The 25658-nt window shown below is 43.3% G+C and overlaps 1 protein-coding gene and 1 long non-coding RNA gene across 2 annotated transcripts; both read right to left on the bottom strand.

The window, feature by feature from the left end:
* Positions 1-7678: 7678 nt before the first annotated feature.
* On the bottom strand, positions 7679-11162 carry LOC109869187 (uncharacterized). Its single transcript, XR_002251995.2, has 3 exons — positions 11065-11162; positions 10924-10950; positions 7679-8708 (listed from the first exon to the last, which is right to left on the bottom strand). It is a non-coding gene; the product is annotated as an uncharacterized LOC109869187 (long non-coding RNA).
* Positions 11163-11451: 289 nt separating this feature from the next.
* On the bottom strand, positions 11452-20282 carry LOC109868984 (proliferation-associated protein 2G4). Its single transcript, XM_020458781.2, has 13 exons — positions 19915-20282; positions 18544-18672; positions 18140-18245; positions 17893-17962; positions 17517-17609; positions 17175-17238; positions 16954-17032; positions 16681-16759; positions 16306-16439; positions 15945-16039; positions 15267-15394; positions 14873-14926; positions 11452-13251 (listed from the first exon to the last, which is right to left on the bottom strand). The coding sequence occupies exons 1-13, from the start codon at positions 20000-20002 to the stop codon at positions 13171-13173; spliced, it is 1200 nt and encodes a 399-aa protein (XP_020314370.1). The 5' UTR covers positions 20003-20282; the 3' UTR covers positions 11452-13170.
* Positions 20283-25658: the final 5376 nt, after the last annotated feature.

Genomic DNA, 25658 nt, shown 5'->3' with positions numbered 1-25658 from the left:
TCAAGACAGCCATCCCAAGCTAGAACATGTCCTGCAAAATAGGATACTCATTTTCAAAGCCAAGGAAGGCTATCCCTTGTTTACACACCACCACCATGTGACAGGTACGTATCCTTGGCTGACATCTATTGGAACAGGTATCCTGTAAATACAACACTGTGCCAGAGAGATCAGAGAAATCAAACCATTTTGCCTTCAGGGTATATAACCTGTTTGTGTTTGTTCCAGCGTTTTTGATGTTTTGGGTTGGACTTAGGCTAATTGAGGTTTTATTTTTATTTTTTAATTCAAGTAGGCCTCATTAAGTTTATAACAAAATGAAGGCCTACATTTTATACAGGCCTAAAATCATAGAAAAATGAATATAGCCTGCCGTTGGCAACAATACAATAATAGTCTACATGAATGGGCTATAAATGTACAATAACATGTTTTTTTCCCTACAGAATTATCATGTCTTTAGAAGAGACATATCCAGGGAAACTACTTCTACCCAGCTACTAATGTAGGCCTACTGGTTGTCACAGTTGCATGCCTGTTGCTGTGATAGCTCCACTTAGTGTCACTGCAGAGCAGTTAGAGCGCAGTTTATAGGCCAGACATGAGTATCTAATAATACTGTATTTTGATTTCTCTCCTTACAGGCTTGAGGCACATCTCTAGGCTAGCCCACTAATAGCCTAAAACTGAGTTGGGTGGTAGGTTCCAAATGTACCGCGGCCCTTTAAAAAGGTCACTCGTGGCTTCAAGCCACAACTACCAAATGGAGCAAATGTATCCCCAAAACATTCAACATTCTTCAACAGACTTTGAGGTATATTTGCTCGGTTTGGTTGGCGTGGCTTGAAGCGATGAGTGATGTATTTAAAGGGCAGCGGCCATGCCGACAGCGTTCCCCGGTCCCTCCCTGTTTTTCAACTGGTCGTTCAGAACGGCACCATTTCCGTTTAATTGAACTTAACACAAAAAAAAAATGGCATACTAAACACAGCTAAGGTCTCCCTTTCTGAATATGCATCCCAAATGGCACCCCATTCCCTATATAGTGCACTACTTTTGACTAGGGACCTATAGGTCCTGGTCAATAGTGCACTGTGAAGGGAACAGTGTACCATTTGGGATGAAACTCTCATCTCAGACCAAAAGCCTACCATTTCTAATACAAATGCCAGTTGTGATTATTCTTATATGCGCATTTCCGTGGAACAGTTTCATTTCAGTCATAGGTTTTTCTCAAACTCAGGGGGGGGGGGGGGGGGGGGGGGGGCATTGTTTTTCACGTGACCTCCTGTTTTGTCCTAATTTTGTGAATGGGTGTTATAATAAAGTTTCAAGTTTGGGGAGGCTTGCAATTTATCCTACCATTTCAAGTTATCCTACCTAAATTCAACTAAAGCATATGCCATATGGACACATTGATACACTGTGATCCATTGGCTGCTAAAGCACATGGAAATCAGAGATAGCCCATAGTTCAATGCCACAGTAGACTTATAACTTCCATTGTCAACTAAGTAAAATACATAAAGGCCTAAAGCAGAACAAAATAAAAACAGTAGAAAATATTCTGATGACAATTCAGGTTCTTTCAATCGCATTCATCTCTCCACTCAGCCTGTCTTACCTCACGTTCTATCTGTCTTGACTTGAGCTATTGCTAGTGAAGAACAACATTGTATCAATTTAGTATGTTGGCTTGTGCTCAGGCCATGTGCTCCCTCAACATTATCAGGACAGAGAAACCATGCACATGCTCATTAATCACATGGAGCACTCCAAACAAAAGACAATAAAACTAAAATTCGACAAAACTCCTAAATTATGGTAATGAAATAAACCACAACTTATGTCTCACAAGTGTGAAAAAAAAGTTTATACTCTGAGAAAGGTAAATGACTGTAATTCATGCATTGGCAGAAATGGATCTAACCAAATGATGAGGATTAAAAGTACATTTACTCGGTCTACTGGTTGTATATGTAATGGGGAATTGATTTTAAAAAATCTACGGGCAAACAATTCACACGATGAAAAAATTAATGTGCAAGAATTGGCGCACATTCTGGAGAGCAGAGTTCATTGACGAGACTGGTATAGGGGTATCACATCTCCACATAACGAGAGTGGTATCCTACTAAACTAACTAGATCTACTCAGGGTTTTCTAACGCTAACCAGCTTCAGTTGGCTTCACATTCTATCTCACTGGCAGGCTTCTTACGTACTCGGGTTTCCCTCACTTCTGAACTCGTCACGCTGCCAGCACGCCCACAAGCGAGCCACTGTTGGCGGCCTAAACCGCACGCTGCAATATACCGCTTGCGGTAATGTGCGCGGCGCGATATTCTAGCGGAGCAATAGGAAAAAGTTCAGATTTGCTCTACTTCATGCAAATTGTACGCTTCCGTTAACCAATCCGGTGAGGAGCGGATGTTTGCTTGAAAATCTTCTGTTCATGAAACATAGATCCGTCTGTCATTAGTTGCAGGCAAGAGCAACCTAAAAAGATGGTGGAAAGCCAATCAGCGCAGGGTCTGGTATTCCAGTTCTATATGATGTGGTTTTGCTAGAATACAGAGAGGAAATAATATGGCCAATGGCATTTGGAGGGATTGCAGAGATTACTTTGCTGTTAATGGTGGGTGAATTCGAGATTTGCACGTTTGCTTGTGCTCAGACCCTTTGACTTTTTCCACATGTTGTTATGTTACATTTTAGAATAAGGCTGTATTACATTGTTCCCCCTCATCAATTTACACACAATACCCCATAATGACAAAGCAAAAACAGGTTTTAAAAATGCTAGCAAATGTATAAAAAAATTAAAAAACAGAAATATCATATTTACATAAGTTTTCAGACCCTTTACTCTGTATTTTGTTGAAGCACCTTTGGCAGTGATTACAGCCTCAGGTCTTCTTGCATAGGATGCTACAAGCTTGGTCACCTGTATTTGGGTAGTTTCTCCCATTCTTCTCTGCAGATCCTCTCGAGGTCTGTCAAGTTGGATGGGGAGTGCACAGCTATTTTCAGGTCTCTCCAGAGATGTTTGATCGGGTTCAAGTCTGGGCTCTGGCTGAGCCACTCAAGGACATTCAGATGCTTGTCCAAAAGCCACTCCTGCGTTGTCTTGACTGTGTGCTTAGGGTCGTTGCCCTGTTGGGAGGTGAACCTTCGCCCCCCAGTCGGCAGTCCTGATCGCTCTGGAGCAGGTTTTCATCAAGATTCTCTCTGTACTTTGCTCCGTTCAGCTTTCCCTCGATCCTGACTAGTCTCCCAGTCCCTGCCACTGAAAAACATCCCCGTAGCATGATGCTGCCACCACCATGCTTCACTGTAGGGATGGTGCCTGGTTTCCTCCAGACATGACACTTGGCATTCAAGATTTCAATATTGGTTTCATCAGACCAGAGAATCTTGTTTCTCATGGTCTGAGAGTCCTTTAGGTGCATTTTGTCAAACTCCAAGTGGGCTGTCATGTGCCTTTTACTGAGGAGTGGCTGCCGTCTGGCCACTCTACCATAAAGGCCTGATTGGTGGAGTGCTGAGGAGAAGGTTGTCCTTCTGGAAGATTCTCCCATCTCCACAGAGGAACTCTGTAGCTCTGTCAGATTTACCATCAGGTTATTGATCACCTCCCTGACCTAGGCCCTTCTCCCCCGATTGCTTAGTTTGGCTGGGTGGCCAGCTCTAGGAAGAGCCTAGGTGGTTTCAAACTTCTTCCATTTAAGAATGATGGAGGCCACTGTGTTCTTGGGTACCTTCAATGCTGCATAAATGTGTTGGTACCCTTCCCCAGATCTGTTCCTCGTCACAATCCTGTCTCTGAGCTGTACAGACAATTCCTTCAACCCCATGGCTTGGTTTTTGCTCTGACATGCACTGTCAACTGTAGGACTTCAAATAGACCGATGCTTGCCTTTCCAAATCATGTCCAATCAATTGAATTTACCACAGGTAGGCTCCAATGAAGTTGTAGAAACATCTCAAGGATGATCCGTGCAAACAGGGTGCACCTGTGCTCAATTTCTAGTCTCATAGCAAAGAGTGTTTATACTTACGTAAATAAGATATAAAAAAAAAAATCAAGTTATACATTTGTAAACATTTCTAAACACCTGTTTTTGCTTTGTCATTATGGGGTATTGTGTGTAGATTGATGAGGAAAAAATGGTATTTAATCCATTTTAGAATAAGGCTGTAACATAACAAAATGTGGAAAAAGTCAAGGTGTCTGAACACTTTCCAAACGCACTGTATGCTACCAATTGAATTATGGTATCTTAACATTATGATTCTCATATATTATAGTTTATGGCTCTTTCAGTATACCTGTGTCATGAGATTGATGATTATAGCTCACTTCCTATAAAATACATAGGCCTACATGTAAAATACATAGGTCTACATGTAAAATACATAGGCCTACATGTAAAATACATAGGTCTACATGTAAAATACATAGGCCTACATGTAAAATACATACAGTGCCTTGCGAAAGTATTCGGCCCCCTTGAACTTTGCGACCTTTTGCCACATTTCAGGCTTCAAACATAAAGATATAAAACTGTATTTTTTTGTGAAGAATCAACAATAAGTGGGACACAATCAAGAAGTGTAACAACATTTTTGGGATATTTCAAACTTTTTTAACAAATCAAAAACTGAAAAATTGGGCGTGCAAAATTATTCAGCCCCTTTACTTTCAGTGCAGCAAACTCTCTCCAGAAGTTCAATGAGGATCTCTGAATGATCCAATGTTGACCTAAATGACTAATGATGATAAATACAATCCACCTGTGTGTAATCAAGTCTCCGTATAAATGGACCTGCACTGTGATAGTCTCAGAGGTCCGTTAAAAGCGCAGAGAGCATCATAAAGAACAAGGAACACACCAGGCAGGTCCGAGATACTGTTGTGAAGAAGTTTAAAGCCGGATTTGGATACAAAAAGATTTCCCAAGCTTTAAACATCCCAAGGAGCACTGTGCAAGCGATAATATTGAAATTGGAGGAGTATCAGACCACTGCAAATCTACCAAGACCTGGCCGTCCCTCTAAACTTTCAGCTCATACAAGGAGAAGACTGATCAGAGATGCAGCCAAGAGGCCCATGATCACTCTGGATGAACTGCAGAGATCTACAGCTGAGGTGGGAGACTCTGTCCATAGGACAACAATCAGTCGTATATTGCACAAATCTGGCCTTTATGGAAGAGTGGCAAGAAGAAAGCCATTTCTTAAAGATATCCATAAAAAGTGTTGTTTAAAGTTTGCCACAAGCCACCTGGGAGACACACCAAACATGTGGAAGAAGGTGCTCTGGTCAGATGAAACCAAAATTGAACTTTTTGGCAACAATGCAAAACGTTATGTTTGGCGTAAAAGCAACACAGCTCATCACCCTGAACACACCATCCCCACTGTCAAACATAGTGGTGGCAGCATCATGGTTTGGGCCTGCTTTTCTTCAGCAGGGACAGGAAAGATGGTTAAAATTGATGGGAAGATGGATGGAGCCAAATACAGGACCATTCTGGAAGAAAACCTGATGGAGTCTGCAAAAGACCTGAGACTGGGACGGAGATTTGTCTTCCAACAAGACAATGATCCAAAACATAAAGCAAAATCTACAATGGAATGGTTCAAAAATAAACACATCCAGGTGTTAGAATGGCCAAGTCAAAGTCCAGACCTGAATCCAATCGAGAATCTGTGGAAAGAACTGAAAACTGCTGTTCACAAATGCTCTCCATCCAACCTCACTGAGCTCGAGCTGTTTTGCAAGGAGGAATGGGAAAAAATGTCAGTCTCTCAATGTGCAAAACTGATAGAGACATACCCCAAGCGACTTACAGCTGTAAACGCAGCAAAAGGTGGCGCTACAAAGTATTAACTTAAGGGGGCTGAATAATTTTGCACGCCCAATTTTTCAGTTTTTGATTTGTTAAAAACGTTTTAAATATCCAATAAATGTCGTTCCACTTCATGATTGTGTCCCGCTTGTTGTTGATTCTTCATAAAAAAATACAGTTTTATATCTTTATGTTTGAAGCCTGAAATGTGGCAAAAGGTCGCAAAGTTCAAGGGGGCCGAATACTTTCGCAAGGCACTGTAGGCCTACATGTAAAATACATAGGTCTACATGTAACATACATAGGTCTACATGTAAAATACATAGGTCTACATGTAAAATACATAGGCCTTAATGTAAAATACATAGATCTACATGTAAAATACATAGGTCTGCATGTAAAATACATAGGTCTGCATGCACATGAATGGGTCAGTTGGGTAAAGGAAATGGTGACTTTAACTTGCAAACATTGTTGTGCAAATCTCTCTTCGCCCACCATCAACACCAAAATCTCTGCAATCCTCCTCCTCCATGCCATTGACCTTATGATTTTGTCTCGGCATTCCAAAATAATTCTCAGCAAATAAACAAGGTAGAATTACAACTCTCCCCACGCCCCATTGTTTAAATTCTTTAAAAATGTAATTCACTGAAAAATTGTCAGCACCTTATTTTCATGTACAGTACTGTACCTAGAATACAAGGGTTGGTTTTGCAGTAAACAATTTATAGTTAGAAAAATAATGTAGAAAATCTGGCTTATGGTTACACTCATATACATTATCTACTGGTATAATTTTAAATGGAGAACATATAGCTAGCTCAACAATATGCAAATGAGTGTGTGAGTTTAACTATTCTCTGCTTCAGACGTATAATGGCATGGGGCACATTGATTGCACATCCCCATTAGGCCAATAATGCCATCATACCGTAGGCCTAAGGCTGAATTGGTGATGCATGACATTATAAGCAGCAAAATGGGTTCACTTTGGCTGATATCCTGAGACGAGAGATAACCGAAGCAGATCGGGGAGCTCACAACTAGACAAAAGGTCATGTTCATTTGAGAAAGCAACACAGAAACACAGACAAATTAGAAACAGATCTCCTTCATACCTTTTATATTGCAGAATTGTGATCTGTGATTAAAAATTAACCCTAACACTGGTTCATCTTGAATGTTGAGGTTTAACAAAAACAAGTTTAAACATTTCGGTGAATCAACATTGAAGGAATCAACATATTTCAAAATGTACCAATAATCAAACTTGTTTGTAAATATTATACAGCTTAGTAAGTCGGCTGTTAATACGAAAGCATCATTTGGGGTGAACAAGAATATCCATACCAAAGGTGGGCAAACTTGCTACACTCCCTCATCTACTGGGTGAGAAGACTTGTTTTCCAGACCAGAAATAACACATCAACTCATTAAGTTTGATCAATTGAATCAGGTTAGTGCTGGGCTGGAACAAAAGCCTGCACACCCAGCAGAAGGATTGGCCTGTTGCAGTTGAAATACCTTTGTAACCTATCATTTGACATTTAACTGTATTGTTGTAGACAACATTTGCTAACATAAGTACACATACAAGGATGTGCCAGCAGTCTCTTGGGACATTCACTGTGACCTCATCTGCAGACAGGCTTTCACAGCTTTCCATATCTGAGGACAGACATCAAAAGAAACAGGCTTAATTTTTATTACAATTAGACAACCCTGACAATTATCTACGTCTTCATAGATTCACTCCAGAACTAGAGAACACATGTAATGTGCTGGCCCCATGTTTAATGAGCTCAAATAAAAGATCACAGAAACACTCCATATCCACAAAAGTTTATTTCTCAAATTGTGCACATCCGTTAGTGAGCACCTGATCCTTTATGTCTCAAGTTGAGGGAGCATGCAATTGGGTTACTGACTGCAGGAATAGCCACCAGAGAATGTTTATTTTGTACCGTAGACCACCTCATTTTAGAGAATTTGTAAGCACATCCAAACGGCCTCAGCCTTAGATTATGCTAGCTTATATTTCACTTAACTAGAGTATGTAGTTTGTTAGTGGCACATTAGCTAAATATGTTTGAATAGTCACGCCTATCGAAGCGGCCAACCTTTTGAAGCAGTCAAAAACAGAGCGTTATGCACAAGCATCCCCCATATTTGTAAGTCAGTGTTGCATTGCATTAATTTTCACATGCATTCTGTCATAAAACATTTAATCAGTCTTCCTCAAATGATGAGTCTCTGCAAGAGGGTAATCAGATTAGGCCTCCACTCAGTTCAATTAGTTAGAGAGACCTGGAGCAGGTCAGTTTAAGACTTCATTGCCCTAAATTGACCAAGCCAAAAGGTGAGCCACTTCAGTATGACTGGTTATCCCGAGTTCAAAGTTCCCTTGAACCTGCGTCGTAGGATACCCCTCAGGTTAGCGTTACAAATCTTTGCAACTGAACTTGATTGGGCATAATGAAAAATAAATGGCCTCTTGACATTTTTAGACCCAGTTTCAGATCAATATTGAGTCCACTTAATTTTAAATCAAAAACTTTGAAAATATCAACAAATGCAATGGAGTAGGGATGGTTTCGTAGAAGAGTAAAGAACACAATGTCCCCATATCAAATCTCCCAGGCAGGTGGTTGACCAACAATAGCGCCATCTCTTCATAGCATCTCATTGGCCTGTGTCTTGTTCCAGACTTGGGACCAAGGATCTCCCAAGTGCTCGTGTTGTGTCCATGAGAAAGGTCACAGACATGGTTTTGTAAGGGGGCAATCTATTTTGACCTCTGCCTCATCTTTCGCCTCTTGCGCTTCAGCCTGCGCATACGCTTCTTTCTCCACTGAAAGAGAACAGAGGGGACAATGTTAGCGATACGGCAATACACAAGTGCCGAAGAAACACCTGTACTCGTAAATTCAGAAGCATGGTTGCATAGTCACACACAGCAAATTGCTATCAATACAGTATTGCTACCACGCAAACTGAAACTGAGTATGGTCAACATTCGCTCTAGTGTATTGGAGACATTCCAATCAACTGAAAGGGCCCGTTTGACATTTGTAAGCATTGTACAATGCTTGGCTTCAGTAATGATAACAGAGCCATGCATTTAGAATAAATAAACTTCCCACTACGCTAATTTCATCAACTTGATCAAAATTTTAATATATACACACACACACACACACACACATTTATATGGTTTGACAGCTAACATCAGTTAAGTTGCTAGCCACATTGGCTAAGTGGGACTAGAGATAGGAACCTAGCAAGTGTTGACGCAGCAAAACACTAACCTCAAATAGCTAATGTACAGTCGTGGCAAAAAGTTGAGAATGACATTAATCTCCAGTTTGCTGCTTGTGTCTTTAGATATTTTTGTCAAATGTTACTATAGAATACTGAAGTATAATTACAAGCATTTCATAAGTGTCAAAGGCTTTTGACAATTACATGACGTTGATGCTGAGTCAATATTTGCAGTGTTGACCCTCCTTTTTCAAGACCTCTGCAATCCGTCCTGGCATGCTGTCAATTAATTTCTGGGCCACATCCTGACTGATGGCAGCCCATTCTTGCATAATCAATGCTTGGAGTTTGTCAGAATTTGTGGGTTTTTGTTTGTCCAACCGCCTCTTGAGGATTGACCACAAGTTCTCAATGGGATTAAGGTCTGGGGAGTTTCCTGGCCATGGACCCAAAATATTGATGTTTTGTTCCCCGAGCCACTTAGTTATCACTTTTGCCTTATGGCAAGGTGCTCCATCATGCTGGAAAAGGCATTGGTCGTCACCAAACTGTTCCTGGATGGTTGGGAGAAGTTGCTCTTGGAGGATGTGTTGGTACCATTCTTTATTCATGGCTGTGTTCTTAGACAAAATTGTGAGTGAGCCCACTCCCTTGGCTGAGAAGCAACCCCACACATGAACGGGCTCAGGATGCTTTACTGTTGGCATGACACAGGACTGATGGTAGCGCTCACCTTCTCTTCTCCGGACAAGCTTTTTTCCGGATGCCCCAAACAATTGGAAAGGGCATTCATCAGAGAAAATGACTTTACCCCAGTCCTCAGCAGTCCAATCCCTGTACCTTTTGCAGAATATCAGTCTGTCCCTGATGTTTTTCCTGGAGAGAAGTGGCTTCTTTGCTGCCCTTGACACCAGGCCATCCTCCAAAAGTCTTCGCCTCACTGTGCGTGCAGATGCACTCACACCTGCCTGCTGCCATTCCTGAGCAAGCGCTGTACTGGTGGTGCCCCGATCCTGCAGCTGAATCAACTTTAGGAGACGGTCCTGGCGCTTGCTGGATTTTCTTGGGCGCCCTGAAGCCTTCTTCACAACAATTGAACCGCTCTCCTTGAAGTTCTTGATGATCCGATAAATGGTTGACTCAGGTGCAATCTTCCTGGCAGCAATATCCTTGCCTGTGAAGCCCTTTTTGTGCAAAGCAATGATGACGGCACGTGTTTCCTTGCAAGTAACCATGGTTGACAGAGGAAGAACAGTGATTCGAAGCACCACCCTCCCTTTGAAGCTTCCAGTCGGTTAGTCGTACTCAATCAGCATGACAGAGTGATCTCCAGCCTTGTCCTCGTCAACACTCACACCTGTGTTAATGAAAGAATCAGTGACATGTCAGCTGGTCCTTGTGGCAGGGCTGAAATGCAGTGGAAATGTTTATTGGGGAATCAGTTCAGATGAATTGCAAAGTCCCTCTTTGCCATGCAAATGATCACTCTTCATAACATTCTGGAGTATATTCAAAGTGCCATCATACAAACTGAGACAGCATACTGAAAAAAGTCATTTGTATTAATCAACTTTTGGCAACAACAACCATTTCAGTTGGCTCAGAAAGCCATGGCTAATGATTAAATTGAAAATAATTCAATGTGGCTTAGCAGGCAGTTTCCAAATTGTGTGCAGTTTGTTATTGTGCCTACAACTAGTTAGACGGCTGAACTAGCTAGTAAGTTAGGTATTCGCTGGCTAACTCTTAGCTAGCATTGCAACAAGCGGACTACAAATGAATTGTTTAGAGGGGAAATGACTCACCTTGGCCCTCATGCTGTGGAGGGGTGTCTGTAAGGAAAGGGGAGAGAAAGGTTGATTAGTCGGATGGCTTTTAGTTAGATAGGATTATTTTGGATTCGTATTTGACGTTAGACAACTCTTGAAATTCAGTTCTCTGTGTACCTTTACAAGATGGCACCGTCTCCAAGAAGTCCGTGACAGTCGTTCGATTGTTTATTTATAAACTGTGATTACGTCATCATTGTTGGACGCTCATGAACTCTGGGAAAAGCAATGATTTTTCAACGATTTCTTCGTATAACTAACCCCTGTATCCTGCTTCTATCTGTGATGCATCTTTCATCAATAATATATATAGCTTTGAACTGTGCTAAGACTTGTCTCAATCGACATTATTTTTGTATATAATTACAAAATGTCTGTTTTACGGAGGTATATATGTTATGCTGTGTAGAAAGCCATGTAATTACATGTACAGTATTTATTCTGTACAATATTTTAGATGGGGGAGATTCATAAGACACTATTGAGACAAACAACACATCCACATATTTTGTTTTAAAGTTTATTTCAAACCATGAAGAAAAAAACTCCCTCTTTCTAAATCCAAAAAAAGAACGACCATGTACATTATTTTAACAGTTGTCAATACCTCTATTGCGTTACTGATCGAGGCATATATGGTTTCCACATCCAGTGCAGGGGTCAGCAGTCATAACTGTCGAGTTAGTTTATCAAGGAATGGCCATTTTCAAAAGGCTTATCTGATTATAGTGGGATGATCAATGGATCTTATTCACAGAATTAACGAGGCATTTACTTTTCAGTCAAGTACGCAAAATACGGACGCCGAGATGCGTTGTAATTTTGACATGACAATTTCAAAGGCCTTTCTAAATGCCTACTTGTATTGCGAGAACGACCCCCTATTACTTCCCAAATAAGGACTTAAGAATTACACCCACACACATGTACAATGCAAGAGATGATACATTTCTTTCACGAGAACAAACTTAGAAAGTCATCAACCTAGTAAAGAAACATTTCCACAAGGATGGATCTCTCCCTCGAATAACCTATTCAGAATGAAAAGCCCAACAAGAACTAGTGGTGCAGCAGTTGGTTAATAAATCCTTTGGTCAGTTGCCCCACCCAAACTCAATATTACGGCGTTGCTATTTAATGCCGGCGTTGTAATGGTTCTAGTCTAGATTATTCCAAAAAATAGCCTCTGAAACTGGGATTTATTTTACAATAGAAAGTATCAAGTATTAAACAGCTATGGAAACTGATGTAAACACTGATTAATATAGGTGGAATTCATTGAGCGCTGTGGCAGTGGTAGTACCAGTGAAGTATGAAATTAATTATGGCGTCCTACACAGAACAAATCATTTAATGGGAACACCTGAACCCTCCATTACTGGGTATAAGAATATCACATTTCTGTATGTGCAGTGAGAGCAAGCCACTTATCCGACTCCCGGTTCTAAAAATCCATCGACTATATGTCCACGGCAACGGACTTGACAGTTATGTCACAAACTGTAACTGGGGGTAAGATAGCTAGGTATGCCGCTAGGAAGTTTGATTATCCACTGTAAATAAGTTTGTGTAACAATGTAGACAGTTAACATTTGCGGTCATGACGGTTTATAACAGCGTTATGTAGACTAATGCAGGGTTTAAGTTATTACCCATTTAATTCCCTAATAGGACACACCGACATCCACTTCAGAGACATTAACCTTGTTTGAGGTCATAAGCAAGAAGTTTCCTTTACACAATTATCATTGGCACAATGCAGTGCAGTCATCTCAAACCCTCCACTGTCGTGCTTTGCCTTCATACATCATTATAGAATTACAGTTCAAGGCTCAATGACTGGATGGTATAAACGTCTCCCACAGAATCTACTCCGGAAAATGCCCTCGTTCTACTCAATATACCGCTCTTTCAGCGCCATGCACCGAACGTGTTTACTATTCTGGGGGAGAACCCTGCTGTCTCAAGGACATTGATATTGAAAAGGGATGTGACAGGAAGTTGAATTTAGGCGTGAGCAACACCATCACCCGGTAGTCTGACATGGTTTACATTTGGAGGTTTTCATCACAGAAGGCTAGGCCACGCCACAAGGCAGGCATGTCAAGACAGGAGGGTAGGATGGAGGGATTATTGACGTCTGTTCTTTGGGTTGGTCAGTTGTCTGTCAGTATTCTTGGAGACGAAGACAGGGTAGTGGGGGGGGGGGGGGGGGGGGAGGTTTTATTTCGCAGCTTCGGACTCCTCGACCTTCGCTGGCGCTGGATGTCCTGGTGCCGTTTCAGTTTCCACGGTCTTTGAAGCCTTTTGACAAAAAATAAGTTGCTTGGAAATTGAGGCAAGACTCAAAATGTAGTTGTCACATTAACATGTATTTTTATTTAAAGCGTGAACTCCCATTAGGGTCTTTCCCAAGGGAGACCTGGATGAATTTACAGTGCCTTCGGAAAGTATTCAGACCCCTTGACTTTTCCCACATTCTGTTACGTTACAGCCTCATTCTAAAATGGATTAAATCAGCAATCTATACACAATACCCCATAATGACAAAGAGAAAACAGTTTAGACATTTTTGCAAATGCATTAAAAACATATGTAAATAATTTATTTAAGTATTCAAACCCTTTGCCATGAGACTCAAAATTGAGTCTCAAAAATGTTTTCTATAACTTGATTGAAGTCCACCTGTGATAAATTAAATTGATTGGACATGATTTGGAAAGGCACACACACCTGTCTAAGGTCCCACAGTTGACAGTGCATGTCAGAGCAAAAAGCAAAGCCATGAGGTCAAAGGAATTGTATGTAGAGCTCCGAGACAGGATTGTGTCGAGGCACCAATCTGGGGAAGGGTACCAAAAATGTTCTGTAATAATGAAGGTCCCCAAGACCAGTGGCCTCCACCATTCTTAAATGGAAGAAGTTTGGAACCACCAAGGCTCCTCCTAGAGCTGGCCGCCCATCCAAACAATCATGGGAGAAGGGCCTAGGTCAGGGAGATGACCAAGAACCCATTAGTCACTGACAGAGCTCCTCTGTGGAGATGGGAAAAACTTCCAGAAGGACAACCATCTCTGCAGCACTCCACCAATCAGGCCTTTACGGTAGAGTGGCCAGACGGAAACCACTTGGAGTTTGCCAAAAGGCACCTAAAGACTCTCAGACCATGAGAAACAAGATTCTCTGGTCTGATGAAACCAAGATTGAACTCGTTGCCCGGATTGTCAAGTGTCACGTCTGGAGGAAACCTGGCACCATACCTACGGTGAAGTGAGGTGGTGGCAGCATCGTGCTGTGGGTATATTTTTCAGCAGCAGGGACTGGGAGACTAGTCAGGACTGAGGGAATGATGAACAGAGCAAAGTACAGAGAGAGATCCTTGATGAAAACCTGCTCTGGAGCGCTCAGGACCGCAGACTGGGGCGAAGGTTCACCTTCCAACAGGACAACGACCCTAAGCACACAGCATCGTGACAAGTCTCTGAATGTCCTTGAATGGCTCAGCCAGAAACCAGACCTGAACCTGATCGAACATCTCTGGAGACCTGAAAATATCTGTGCAGCAACGCTTCCCATCCAACATGACAAAGCTTGAGAGGATCTGCAGAAAAGAATGGGAGAAACTCCCCAAATACAGGTGTGCCAAGCTTGTAGTGTCATTCTCAAGAAGACTCGAGGCTGTAATTACTGACAAAGGTGCTTCAACAAAGTACTGAGTAAAGGGTCTGAATACATTTTTTTTTTTATAACCTCTTTTTGCTTTGTCATTATGGGGTATTGTGTGTAGATTGAGGGGGGGAAAAAAACATTTTAGAATAAGGCTAACGTAACGTAACAAAATGTGTAAATAGTCAAGGGGTCTGAATACTTTCCGAAGGCACGGTACATGTGTTTACATCACAGTACGGTGCACCGTGTAGCCTACCTTCTTTTTCTTTTTCTTCTGTGTCTTGCGGCTCGCTGAGCTTTGGAGCAAGGCCTAAAAAAAACAAAAATAAGTAGGTTTGTGAGAGAGAGAAAAAACAAGGCAACCATCTCAGCTTAGTGAAAATACCAAGTCAGCTAACATGCCACATTAGATTAATTAGCCTCATTCTACAAAAGCTGAGCGTAAACAAGAGGCTGATGTTGCTCAGCGTAAAATGACACTGGTTCCATTTTCAAGAACACGACCCCAGCTCACGCCCAAGAACACCTGAGAAAGTGGCCCGTGCTCGGTTTGTTGGCAGAAAGATGCTAAAAACCTACTGTCTTCATGAAGCCCCAGCGTAGCTCCCCAGAGCAGTAGGCCATCGGTCTACCGCAGTTGGTTGTTTTACCTTGAGATCTGCGTCCTCTACCTCGTGTTCAGACTTGTACAGCTCCTGCTCATACAGCTCTGCGGTGATACGTAGGGGTCCGTTGGCCATCAGCAGCACGGTGAACTTGAACTGGGCCACAAACTCACCTAGACAGACGTAAGGAGTCAGTAAAGGATGATATGTACCAGCGCTCCAAGTCCAGGTCCAAGAGGCTTCTAAACTGCTTCTACCCCATAAGACATCCGAACACCTAATCAAAATGGCTACACAGACTATATGCATTGCCCCCCCCCCCCTCTTTTACACCGCCGCCACTGTTGTTACCATCTATGCAGTCACTTTAATAAAACTCTACATACGTGTACATATTACCTCAACTAACCGATGCCCCCCCCTGTATAGAGTCTCGCTATTGTTATTTTACTGCTGCTCTTAAATTACTAGTTCATTTTTATTTCTTATCCGTAAAAAAATAAAAATAAATAAACGGCATTATTGGTTAGGGGCTTGTAAGTAAGCATTTCACTGTAAAGTGAATGAATACCTGTCGTATTCTGCGCACGTGACTAAAAATTTGATTTGGACTATGTATCTATTTTTGTACTGTCGCATTTAAGTGGCACACTGCTTTGAATGAATGGATTACAAAGAATGTTCATTCATAGCCTCTGTGACTGGTTATGTCTTTTAACTTGCCTTCTTTCTCGTGCAGAACGTTGAAGGGCTGCAGCAGTTCATGTTTGGCACACTCCACCACACCTAGCCTAGCCTTACCCTCATCCTCGAACGCCCTGAGGGAAAAAAGAGAGGTAAATATCAAAAAGGGACACAAAAAAAGTCTAATTTTGATGACAAAAAAGGGAATCAGTTGGAGGAAGCCCAATAGCCTAAATCGAATTGAATGTAATCAGTTGAGTTGAATGACAGCGACAGGTTGTGGTCAATGTCTTAAATCAATTGATTTAAATCGTCTTAAGTCCTTAGAAACTCATTTGCCCGACACGTTTCCCATTGAACCGGTTCTGACTAAAAGGACGCGGTGCGTCTCGTGTTTTACCTGAGAGTGAAAGGCATGGCGTCGAAGCGTCTCTCCACCTCGCTGAAGAAACTCCTGGACGTCTTCATCTTCAGGCCGTACTGCTTGTCTGGGTCCCTCTTGTAAATGGTGGTCCTCTGGCCTGCATCCTTTGCCTGGAGTAGAGTAGAAGACATGGGATGTTAAAAAATAACTCTTTCATTGCTCTATTTATTTTTCACAGCCCATTCAAAATGACGACAGGAGTTGGACAGTAGTCATCCAACACATAGAAAAAAGGTCATGTGTCCTTGCTGTTTTGCTGCTCCTGGAGGTGATCCTTTCATAGATGAGAAAAACCAGCAGGGAAATTGAGCACAAGTTGACTAGAACGTCAAGGGAATGTTTGTCCCTCACCTTGCCTTCTCCGGTGCTGATGAGCACATCCACGGCGTACACCTCATGCACCTCGAATTCAGCCTTCTCGTGGTCCTTCCTACAGAGACAGAGAGCAACAAGGCTATTAATAATTCAACCTTATTTTCCCCCTAAGAGCAACTACTATTAGTAATTCATTGGGTGCTTCAGACACAACAAAGACATGAGAAACATAGCTTTGAGACATGCGTCGGACAAGTAATACCAAACAAGCCAGAGATCTGGGACTAACAGATCATGTCTTCAATTCACCTCTGCTGGTCCGTGGGGTTCTGAATGATGGTTTTCTCTCCGTCAATAACGTGCTGCTTCAACTGATGGGACAGCATGCCTGAGAGAGTGTTACACTGGAATTAACACTGTATGTGATTTGGCAAGGTACCTGTACAAGATGTGAGGGATTGAATGTACTGTGTATGAATATGGCAGTGAGGCGCCAACTAGGTTTAAATGGCAAGCGCGGACTCACTCACCCTCAATGGCTGAGCATTTGAATGACTTGGCGATCTTGTTCCAGGCCTCTGTGACCTGCGAGTTCTGAACGAGAGAGACAGACACCCTAAAATGTTAAAAACGGCTATGAATCCACTGCTGGAAATACAGTACCGTCACAATGACACCAACTTGATTTGTTTGTTAAGCTTCTTTTTTCTCTCCAAACCGGGTCACTGTGTCCCTGACTAGCCTGGTCCCAGATCTGTTTGTGCTATTCAGCCAACTCAAACCATAGGAGATGGCGATAAAGCACAACCAGATCCGGGACCAGTCTAGTCCCCTGACTGTCCACTCAGTAAAGCGCTGACGCAGCACCTCACCTGGTTTCCAGGCTTGACCAGTCTGAGGGCAGCCTCGGCACACAGGTGTGCCGCTTTGATCACGTCAGCCTTACGCCCCGTCAACGGAGCATCCTGATGGAGAGAAGGGGAAAAAACAGGACGTGAATGTGACGTAACGGAGCAGCTGATTACACAGGACGTAAGACAACCATCTACTGTTATGCGGATGCGTTTCACTGCACTGGAGGGTGGCCTCCGCCAATCCTCTTCCTAACGTTACGTGACTGTTGCACTACGCCTATAAAAAAAATAGTCTGATGTGCCGCTCGTCCGTCTCCGTTAATATCCGTACGCTGGCATTTCTGCGTGACATCTGCACTCTTACTAACGTCAACAACGATTGAAGTACTACTACCTTGGTCACTCCCACCACAAAGCTGTGAGCCAGGTTGGAGATGAAGCCGTCCACGTGCACCCCCAGGTCACTGCACAGGCAACACAAGAGGAGGCACAGTGACTCAAGACCATCAGACTGGCCCGTGCGTTGACATGTGAAGGGGGTAGTCTCCCAACAGTTGAATAGGGCCAGCAATACAGGAAAAAGGCACAGATACAGCCGTTAACAGTTCCATACAGTGTTCAATGCAATACAACGTTCCTACATTTTGACGAGGTCCCCGCTCTTCAGTACGATCTCAGGGTCACTCTTCAGCGGAGAGAAGTGGCACACACAGTTGTTGACAGACACGCTGGTTGGGAAAGCGATGCCTGAGGGAGGCAATAAAGTAGACATTTAATCACATTGACTAATGTCAGCAAGTCATTTTGCATGCACTGTCTACACAACAAGAGAATATCAAGCGTTTTCCTTGATTCCTTGTCTCCTCTCTCCTCACTTCCCTCTGGCGTTTTGAGGAGGCAAGGAGAAAGGATGAGTAAGCGAGGATAAGACTTGAGATTAAACTTTTCTTCAGTCAAAAAGTAAACTACAAAACTCTAGAAAAGCTACTTGACTTCACTCAGTCATGACAACGCAAATGATTTAATTAACCAATGAGACCCATACCTTTTTTCAGGTCCTTCTCCTTCCTGAAGACCTTTCCAGTTTCAGCCATGATGAAGGCATCTCCCTTCGCACAGAGGCTGACAACTGTCTCACCAGCCTTGGCTGCCTCCACCACAGCCTTCAGGGCCTCTGGATAGGAAAGGACACGAGGACCAAACAGTAAGTAAGTAAGCTTCAAGTATTTGGTATTAGGATCAGGGAAGATGACTGATGGAGACCTTGATAAGGCAAGGCCTGCTTGTCGAATAGCATTTCACAGTTATTCTGTTAGTAGTCCACACCGGTTGTTACGAAGCATTCCATGAGGAAAATATATAATTCTTGTCATTGAGGCAAAGTACAAGAAGTTCCCTTCCCAGGAGCATTATGTGGGGTCATCAGGATTTACATAAATTCCAAGGAACACACTTCCAGGTCTTCAATGTTGATGCACGGGGAGTATATCATAGCTATAGGTGGGTGCACAGGGAGTAACGTTATTGCATAGCTGCTAGCTATAGTTGTGTTACGTGTTGCAGGTCTGAGGCAATGCATTGCCACTGAACTGACAGATGCTGAAGGTAATATTGCCGACATATAACCGGTGAGAAATGGGTAGCTTAGTTAGCGTTGCGCGATGACGTCACTCGCCCAAGAGAACCTTGAAGTCCTTTCTGTTGCTCTGAAAGGGCCGCGGCTTTTGTGGCGCGATAGGTAACGATGCTTGTAGATTGTGTGCAGAGGGTCCCTAGTTCAAGCCCAGGTTGGGGGGAGAGGGACGGACGCAAGACTGTTACATTTACAATGAGAGCCCATAGGTTTATTGAGAGAACAATTAACTTGCTGCAGGTGACAGTTCAGGATGATTGACAGCATGCAAGAGATGATAGCTGGGGGAAAAAACGACCTCTTTGCGTTTAACAGCTGTGCTAGCTAGTTGAAATAACTCTTGTCAATTAACTGACTAAACTTTGCAATTAGTAAATAGGTAGATGTAACTGGATCATAACTTATTCAGAAGGCAGTTTTTTCGACCAGTTAGTTTTTACCAGCAGTGACAACTTCCCAGGCAGTGCATTGAATCTTAGCTAGTTAGCTCACTAGCAGCATGTCAGTTAGCCACTTTAGCTAACTAGCGGTTACATAAGTGCATGTATAGACTAACTTTAGTATTAGCTAGCAATAACATGCTAACTCGTGGCTACGATTTCCCTACGATACGGGCAAAATGCTAGCCCTGACGAGTCATTGATTTATCGCTAGCTAGCGACACAGCACATGGCTGCATTGTGATAATGAATATGCTAGCTAGTCAACTCTGCTACAACCAGTGCACCTCGGTCACGTTTAAACTCGATCGTCTACTAAATCAACATCTTCATATTCGCTTACGGTTGGCAATCTCGGCGCCCATTTTGTACTTGGTGACGACCAAATCATCGGCGATGGTCTGCTCTTGTGGATCGTCGTCTCCGGACATATTTTCGGTCTCTCTTTTCTCACTCAAAGTAACTTTTTTTTTCCCCCGCGGGTTTCAGCTACAGACTCGACCACGCTGCCTGGTCTGCTCTCTCCTCCGCAGTTGTAGCCCAGGCCCAAAACGCCTGAGACCCCTCCTACTAGCGGACAACGTCCCACGCAATGCGTGTACGCTGAGCACCGAATTGAATACCAAAAAAAAGATCAGAACATGTAGGCCTTATTCAGTAGTCATTCGAGTTTGGCCTGGTGGTACCATTCTTCAGTGTTATATGATCTGCCTATCTGCATGATGACTAATCGAAAATAGTGTATGCACATCTCGACTTGCTTTTCTCTCTCTGTCAATGTTCAATTCAATTGGAGGGCTTTATTGGCATGATAAACGTGTGCTTACATTGCCAAAGCAAGTGAAACAGATCATTAACAAAAGTGAAATCAACTAAAACATTTTTTTTACAAGTAAACATTACTCTCACAAAAGTTCCAAATGTCATAGTATGTTTATAAACAGTGTTGTAATGATGTGCAAGTAGTTAAAGTACAAAAGGGGAAATAAATAAACATAAATATAGGTTGTATTTACAATGGTGTTTGTTCTTTACTGGTTGCCCTTTTCTTGTGGCAACAGGTCACATATCTTGCTGCTGTGATGGCACACTGGTATTTCACCCAATAGATATGGGAGTTTATCAAAATTGGATTTGTTTACAAATTCTTTGTGGGTCTGTGTAATCTGCGGGAAATGTGTGTATCTAATATGGTCATACATTTGGCAGGAGGTTAGGAAGTGCACAGTGGCCAGGTGTGCCACTGTGTACTCTCTATTCCAAGTAATTATTACGATTTGGTTGGGTCTAATTGTGTTGCTGTCCTGGGGCTCTGTGGGGTCTGTTGGTGTTTGTGAACAGAGCCCCAGGACGAGCTAGCATAGGGGGCTCTTCTCCAGGTAAATTTTCTATAGGTGATGGATTTGTTATGGAAGGTTTGCGAATCACATTAGGTGGCTTTAGAATTGAATGTCTCTTTTCTAGATTTGGATAATTAGCGGGTATCGGCCTAATTCTGCTCTGCATACATTATTTGGTGTTTTCAAATCAAATCAAATTTTATTTGTCACATACACATGGTTAGCAGATGTTAATGCGAGTGTAGCGAAATGCTTGTGCTTCTAGTTCCGACAATGCAGTAATAACCAACAAGTAATCTAACTAACAATTCCAAAACTACTGTCTTATACACAGTGTAAGGGGATAAAGTATATGTACATAAGGATATATGAATAAGTGATGGTACAGAGCAGCATAGGCAAGATACAGTAGATGGTATCGAGTACAGTATATACATATGAGATGAGTATGTAAACAAAGTGGCATAGTTTAAGTGGCTAGTGATACATGTATTACATAAGGATGCAGTCGATGATAGAGTACAGTATATACGTATGCATATGAGATGAATAATGTAGGGTAAGTAACATTATATAAGGTAGCATTGTTTAAAGTGGCTAGTGATATATTTACATAATTTCCCATCAATTCCCATTATTAAAGTGGCTGGAGTTGAGTCAGTGTCAGTGTCAGTGTGTTGGCAGCAGCCACTCAATGTTAGTGGTGGCTGTTTAACAGTCTGATGGCCTTGAGATAGAAGCTGTTTTTCAGTCTCTCGGTCCCAGCTTTGATGCACCTGTACTGACCTCGTCTTCTGGATGATAGCGGGGTGAACAGGCAGTGGCTTGGGTGGTTGATGTCCTTGATGATCTTTATGGCCTTCCTGTAACATCGGGTGGTGTAGGTGTCCTGGAGGGCAGGTAGTTTGCCCCCGGTGATGCGTTGTGCAGACCTCACTACCCTCTGGAGAGCCTTACGGTTGAGGGCGGAGCAGTTGCCGTACCAGGCGGTGATACAGCCCGCCAGGATGCTCTCGATTGTGCATCTGTAGAAGTTTGTGAGTGCTTTTGGTGACAAGCCGAATTTCTTCAGCCTCCTGAGGTTGAAGAGGCGCTGCTGCGCCTTCTTCATGATGCTGTCTGTGTGAGTGGACCAATTCAGTTTGTCTGTGATGTGTATGCCGAGGAACTTAAAACTTGCTACCCTCTCCACTACTGTTCCATCAATGTGGATAGGGGGGTGTTCCCTCTGCTGTTTCCTGAAGTCCAAAATCATCTCCTTAGTTTTGTTGACGTTGAGTGTGAGGTTATTTTCCTGACACCACACTCCGAGGGCCCTCACCTCCTCCCTGTAGGCCGTCTCGTCGTTGTTGGTAATCAAGCCTACCACTGTTGTGTCGTCCGCAAACTTGATGATTGAGTTGGAGGCGTGCGTGGCCACGCAGTCGTGGGTGAACAGGGAGTACAGGAGAGGGCTCAGAACGCACCCTTGTGGGGCCCCAGTGTTGAGGATCAGCGGGGAGGAGATGTTGTTGCCTACCCTCACCACCTGGGGGCGGCCCGTCAGGAAGTCCAGTACCCAGTTGCACAGGGCGGGGTTGAGACCCAGGGTCTCGAGCTTGATGACGAGCTTGGAGGGTACTATGGTGTTGAATGCTGAGCTGTAGTCGATGAACAGCATTCTCACATAGGTATTCCTCTTGTCCAGATGGGTTAGGGCAGTGTGCAGTGTGGTTGAGATTGCATCGTCTGTGGACCTATTTGGGCGGTAAGCAAATTGGAGTGGGTCTAGGGTGTCAGGTAGGGTGGAGGTGATATGGTCCTTGACTAGTCTCTCAAAGCACTTCATGATGACGGAAGTGAGTGCTACGGTAGTCGTTTAGCTCAGTTACCTTAGCTTTCTTGGGAACAGGAACAATGGTGGCCCTCTTGAAGCATGTGGGAACAGCAGACTGGTATAGGGATTGATTGAATATGTCCGTAAACACACGGGCCAGCTGGTCTGCGCATGCTCTGAGGGCGCGGCTGGAGATGCCGTCTGGGCCTGCAGCCTTGCGAGGGTTAACACGTTTAAATGTCTTACTCACCTCGGTTGCAGTGAAGGAGAGACCGCATGGCATGTTTTCGTTGCAGGCCGTGTCAGTGGCACTGTATTGTCCTCAAAGCGGGCAAAAAAGTTATTTAGTCTGCCTGGAAGCAAGACATCCTGGTCCGTGACTGGGCTGGATTTCTTCCTGTAGTCCGTGATTGACTGTAGACCCTGCCACATGCCTCTTGTGTCTGAGCCGTTGAATTGAGATTCTACTTTGTCTCTGTACTGACGCTTAGCTTGTTTGATAGCCTTGCGGAGGGAATAGCTGCACTGTTTGTATTCGGTCATGTTACCAGACACCTTGCCCTGATTAAAAGCAGTGGTTCGCGCTTTCAGTTTCACGCGAATGCTGCCATCAATCCACGGTTTCTGGTTAGGGAATGTTTTAATCGTTGCTATGGGAATGACATCTTCAACGCACGTTCTAATGAACTCGCACACCGAATCAGCGTATTCGTCAATATTGTTATCTGACGCAATACGAAACATATCCCAGTCCACGTGATGGAAGCAGTCTTGGAGTGTGGAGTCAGCTTGGTCGGACCAGCGTTGGACAGACCTCAGCGTGGGAGCCTCTTGTTTTAGTTTCTGTCTGTAGGCAGGGATCAACAAAATGGAGTCGTGGTCAGCTTTTCCGAAAGGGGGGCGCGGAAGTTAGAGTAACAATGATCCAAGGTCTTTCCACCCCTGGTTGCGCAATCGATATGCTGATCAAATTTAGGGAGTCTTGTTTTCAGATTAGCCTTGTTAAAATCCCCAGCTACAATGAATGCCGCCTCCGGATAAATGGTTTCCAGTTTGCAAAGAGTTAAATAAAGTTCGTTCAGAGCCATCGATGTGTCTGCTTGGGGGGGGGGATATATACGGCTGTGATTATAATCGAAGAGAATTCTCTTGGTAGATAATGCGGTCTACATTTGATTGTGAGGAATTCTAAATCAGGTGAACAGAAGGATTTGAGTTCCTGTATGTTTCTTTCATCACACCATGTCTCGTTAGCCATAAGGCATACGCCCCCGCCCCTCTTCTTACCAGAAAGATGTTTGTTTCTGTCTGCGCGATGCGTGGAGAAACCCGTTGGCTGCACCGCCTCGGATAGCGTCTCTCCAGTGAGCCATGTTTCCGTGAAGCAAAGAACGTTACAGACTCTGATGTCCCTCTGGAATGCTACCCTTGCTCGCATTTCATCAACCTTGTTGTCAAGAGACTGGACATTGGCAAGAAGAATGCTAGGGAGTGGTGCACGGTGTGCCCGTCTCCGGAGTCTGACCAGAAGACCGCCTCGTTTCCCTCTTTTTCGGAGTCGTTTTTTTGGGTCGCTGCATGGGATCCACTCCGTTGTCCTGTTTGTAAGGCAGAACACAGGATCCGCGTCGCGAAAAACATATTCTTGGTCGTACTGATGGTGAGTTGACGCTGATCTTATATTCAGTAGTTCTTCTCGACTGTATGTAAATGAAACCTAAGATGACCTGGGGTACTAATGTAAGAAATAACACGTAAAAAAACAAAAAACTGCATAGTTTCCTAGGAACGCGAAGCGAGGCGGCCATCTCTGTCGGCGCCGGAAGTTCAGCTTACGTTGTACACAGAGGATATTTTTGCAGAATTCTGCATGCAGAGTCTCAATTTGGTGTTTGTCCCATTTTGTGAATTCTTGGTTGGTGAGCGGACCCCAGACCTCACAACCATAAAGGGCAATGGGTTCTATAACTGTTTGAAGTATTTTTTTTTGCCAGATTCTAATTGGTATGTCAAATTTGATGGCATAGAAGGCCCTTCTTGCCTTGTATCTCAGATAGTTCACAGCTTTGTGGAAGTTACCTGTGGCGCTGATGTTTAAGCCAAGGTAATGTACAGTTTTTTGTGTGCTCTAGGGCAGTGGTGTCTAAATGAAATTTGTATTCGTTGTCCTGGCAACTAGACCTTTTTTGGAACACCATTATTTTTGTCTTACTGAGATGTACTGTCAGGGCCCAGGTCTGGCTGAATCTGTGCAGAAGATCTAGATGCTGCTATAGACCCTCTTTGGTTGGGGACAGAAGCACCAGATCATCAGCAAACAGTAGACATTTGACTTCAGATTATAGTAGGGTGAGACCGGGTGCTGCAGTCTGTTCTAGTGCCGTCGCCAATTCGTTGATATATATATATGTTGAAGGGGGTGGGGCTTAAGCTGCGTCCCTGTCTCACCTCGCGGCCCTGTGAAAAGAAATGTGTGTGTTTTCTGGCAATTTTAACCGCACACTTGTTGTTTATGTACATGGATTTTATAATGTTGTATATTTTTCCCCCAACACCACTTTCCATCAATTTGCCCTCATGCCAAATGGAGTCGAAAGCATGAGAAGACTTTGCCTTTGTTTTGGTTTGTTTGTTTGTTTGTCTGTCAATTAGGGTGCGCAGGGTGAATACGTGGTCTGTCGTACGGTAATTTGGTTGGTAAAAAGCAAATTTGACATTTTCTCAGTCCCTACTTTTCACTGAGGAAATGTACAAGTCTGCTATTAATGATACTGCGGAGGATTTTACCAAGGTTGCTGTTGACGCATAACCCACGGTAGTTATTGGGGTGAAATTTGTCTCCACTTTGTGCATTAGGGTGATGAGTCCTTGGTTCCAAATATTGGGAAATATGCCAGAGCTGAGGATGATATTAAAGAGTTTAAGTATAGC

The sequence above is a fragment of the Oncorhynchus kisutch genome, linkage group LG24 (assembly GCF_002021735.2).
Source record: "Oncorhynchus kisutch isolate 150728-3 linkage group LG24, Okis_V2, whole genome shotgun sequence".
Taxonomy (NCBI): domain Eukaryota; kingdom Metazoa; phylum Chordata; class Actinopteri; order Salmoniformes; family Salmonidae; genus Oncorhynchus; species Oncorhynchus kisutch.
This window is presented reverse-complemented; position numbering and strand designations above follow the sequence as displayed.

What these genes read in the sequence shown, in the direction of transcription:
- LOC109868984 (XM_020458781.2), bottom strand. Translation starts at nt 20,002, where the DNA reads ATGTCCGGAGACGACGATCCACAAGAGCAGACCATCGCCGATGATTTG. An exon ending in AGCGGGGACCTCGTCAAAAT is followed by an intron (nt 17,963 to 18,139) that starts GTAGGAACGTTG and finishes TTGCCTGTGCAG; the next exon opens with TGACCTGGGGGTGCACGTGG. An exon ending in TTGTGGTGGGAGTGACCAAG is followed by an intron (nt 17,610 to 17,892) that starts GTAGTAGTACTT and finishes TCTCTCCATCAG; the next exon opens with GATGCTCCGTTGACGGGGCG.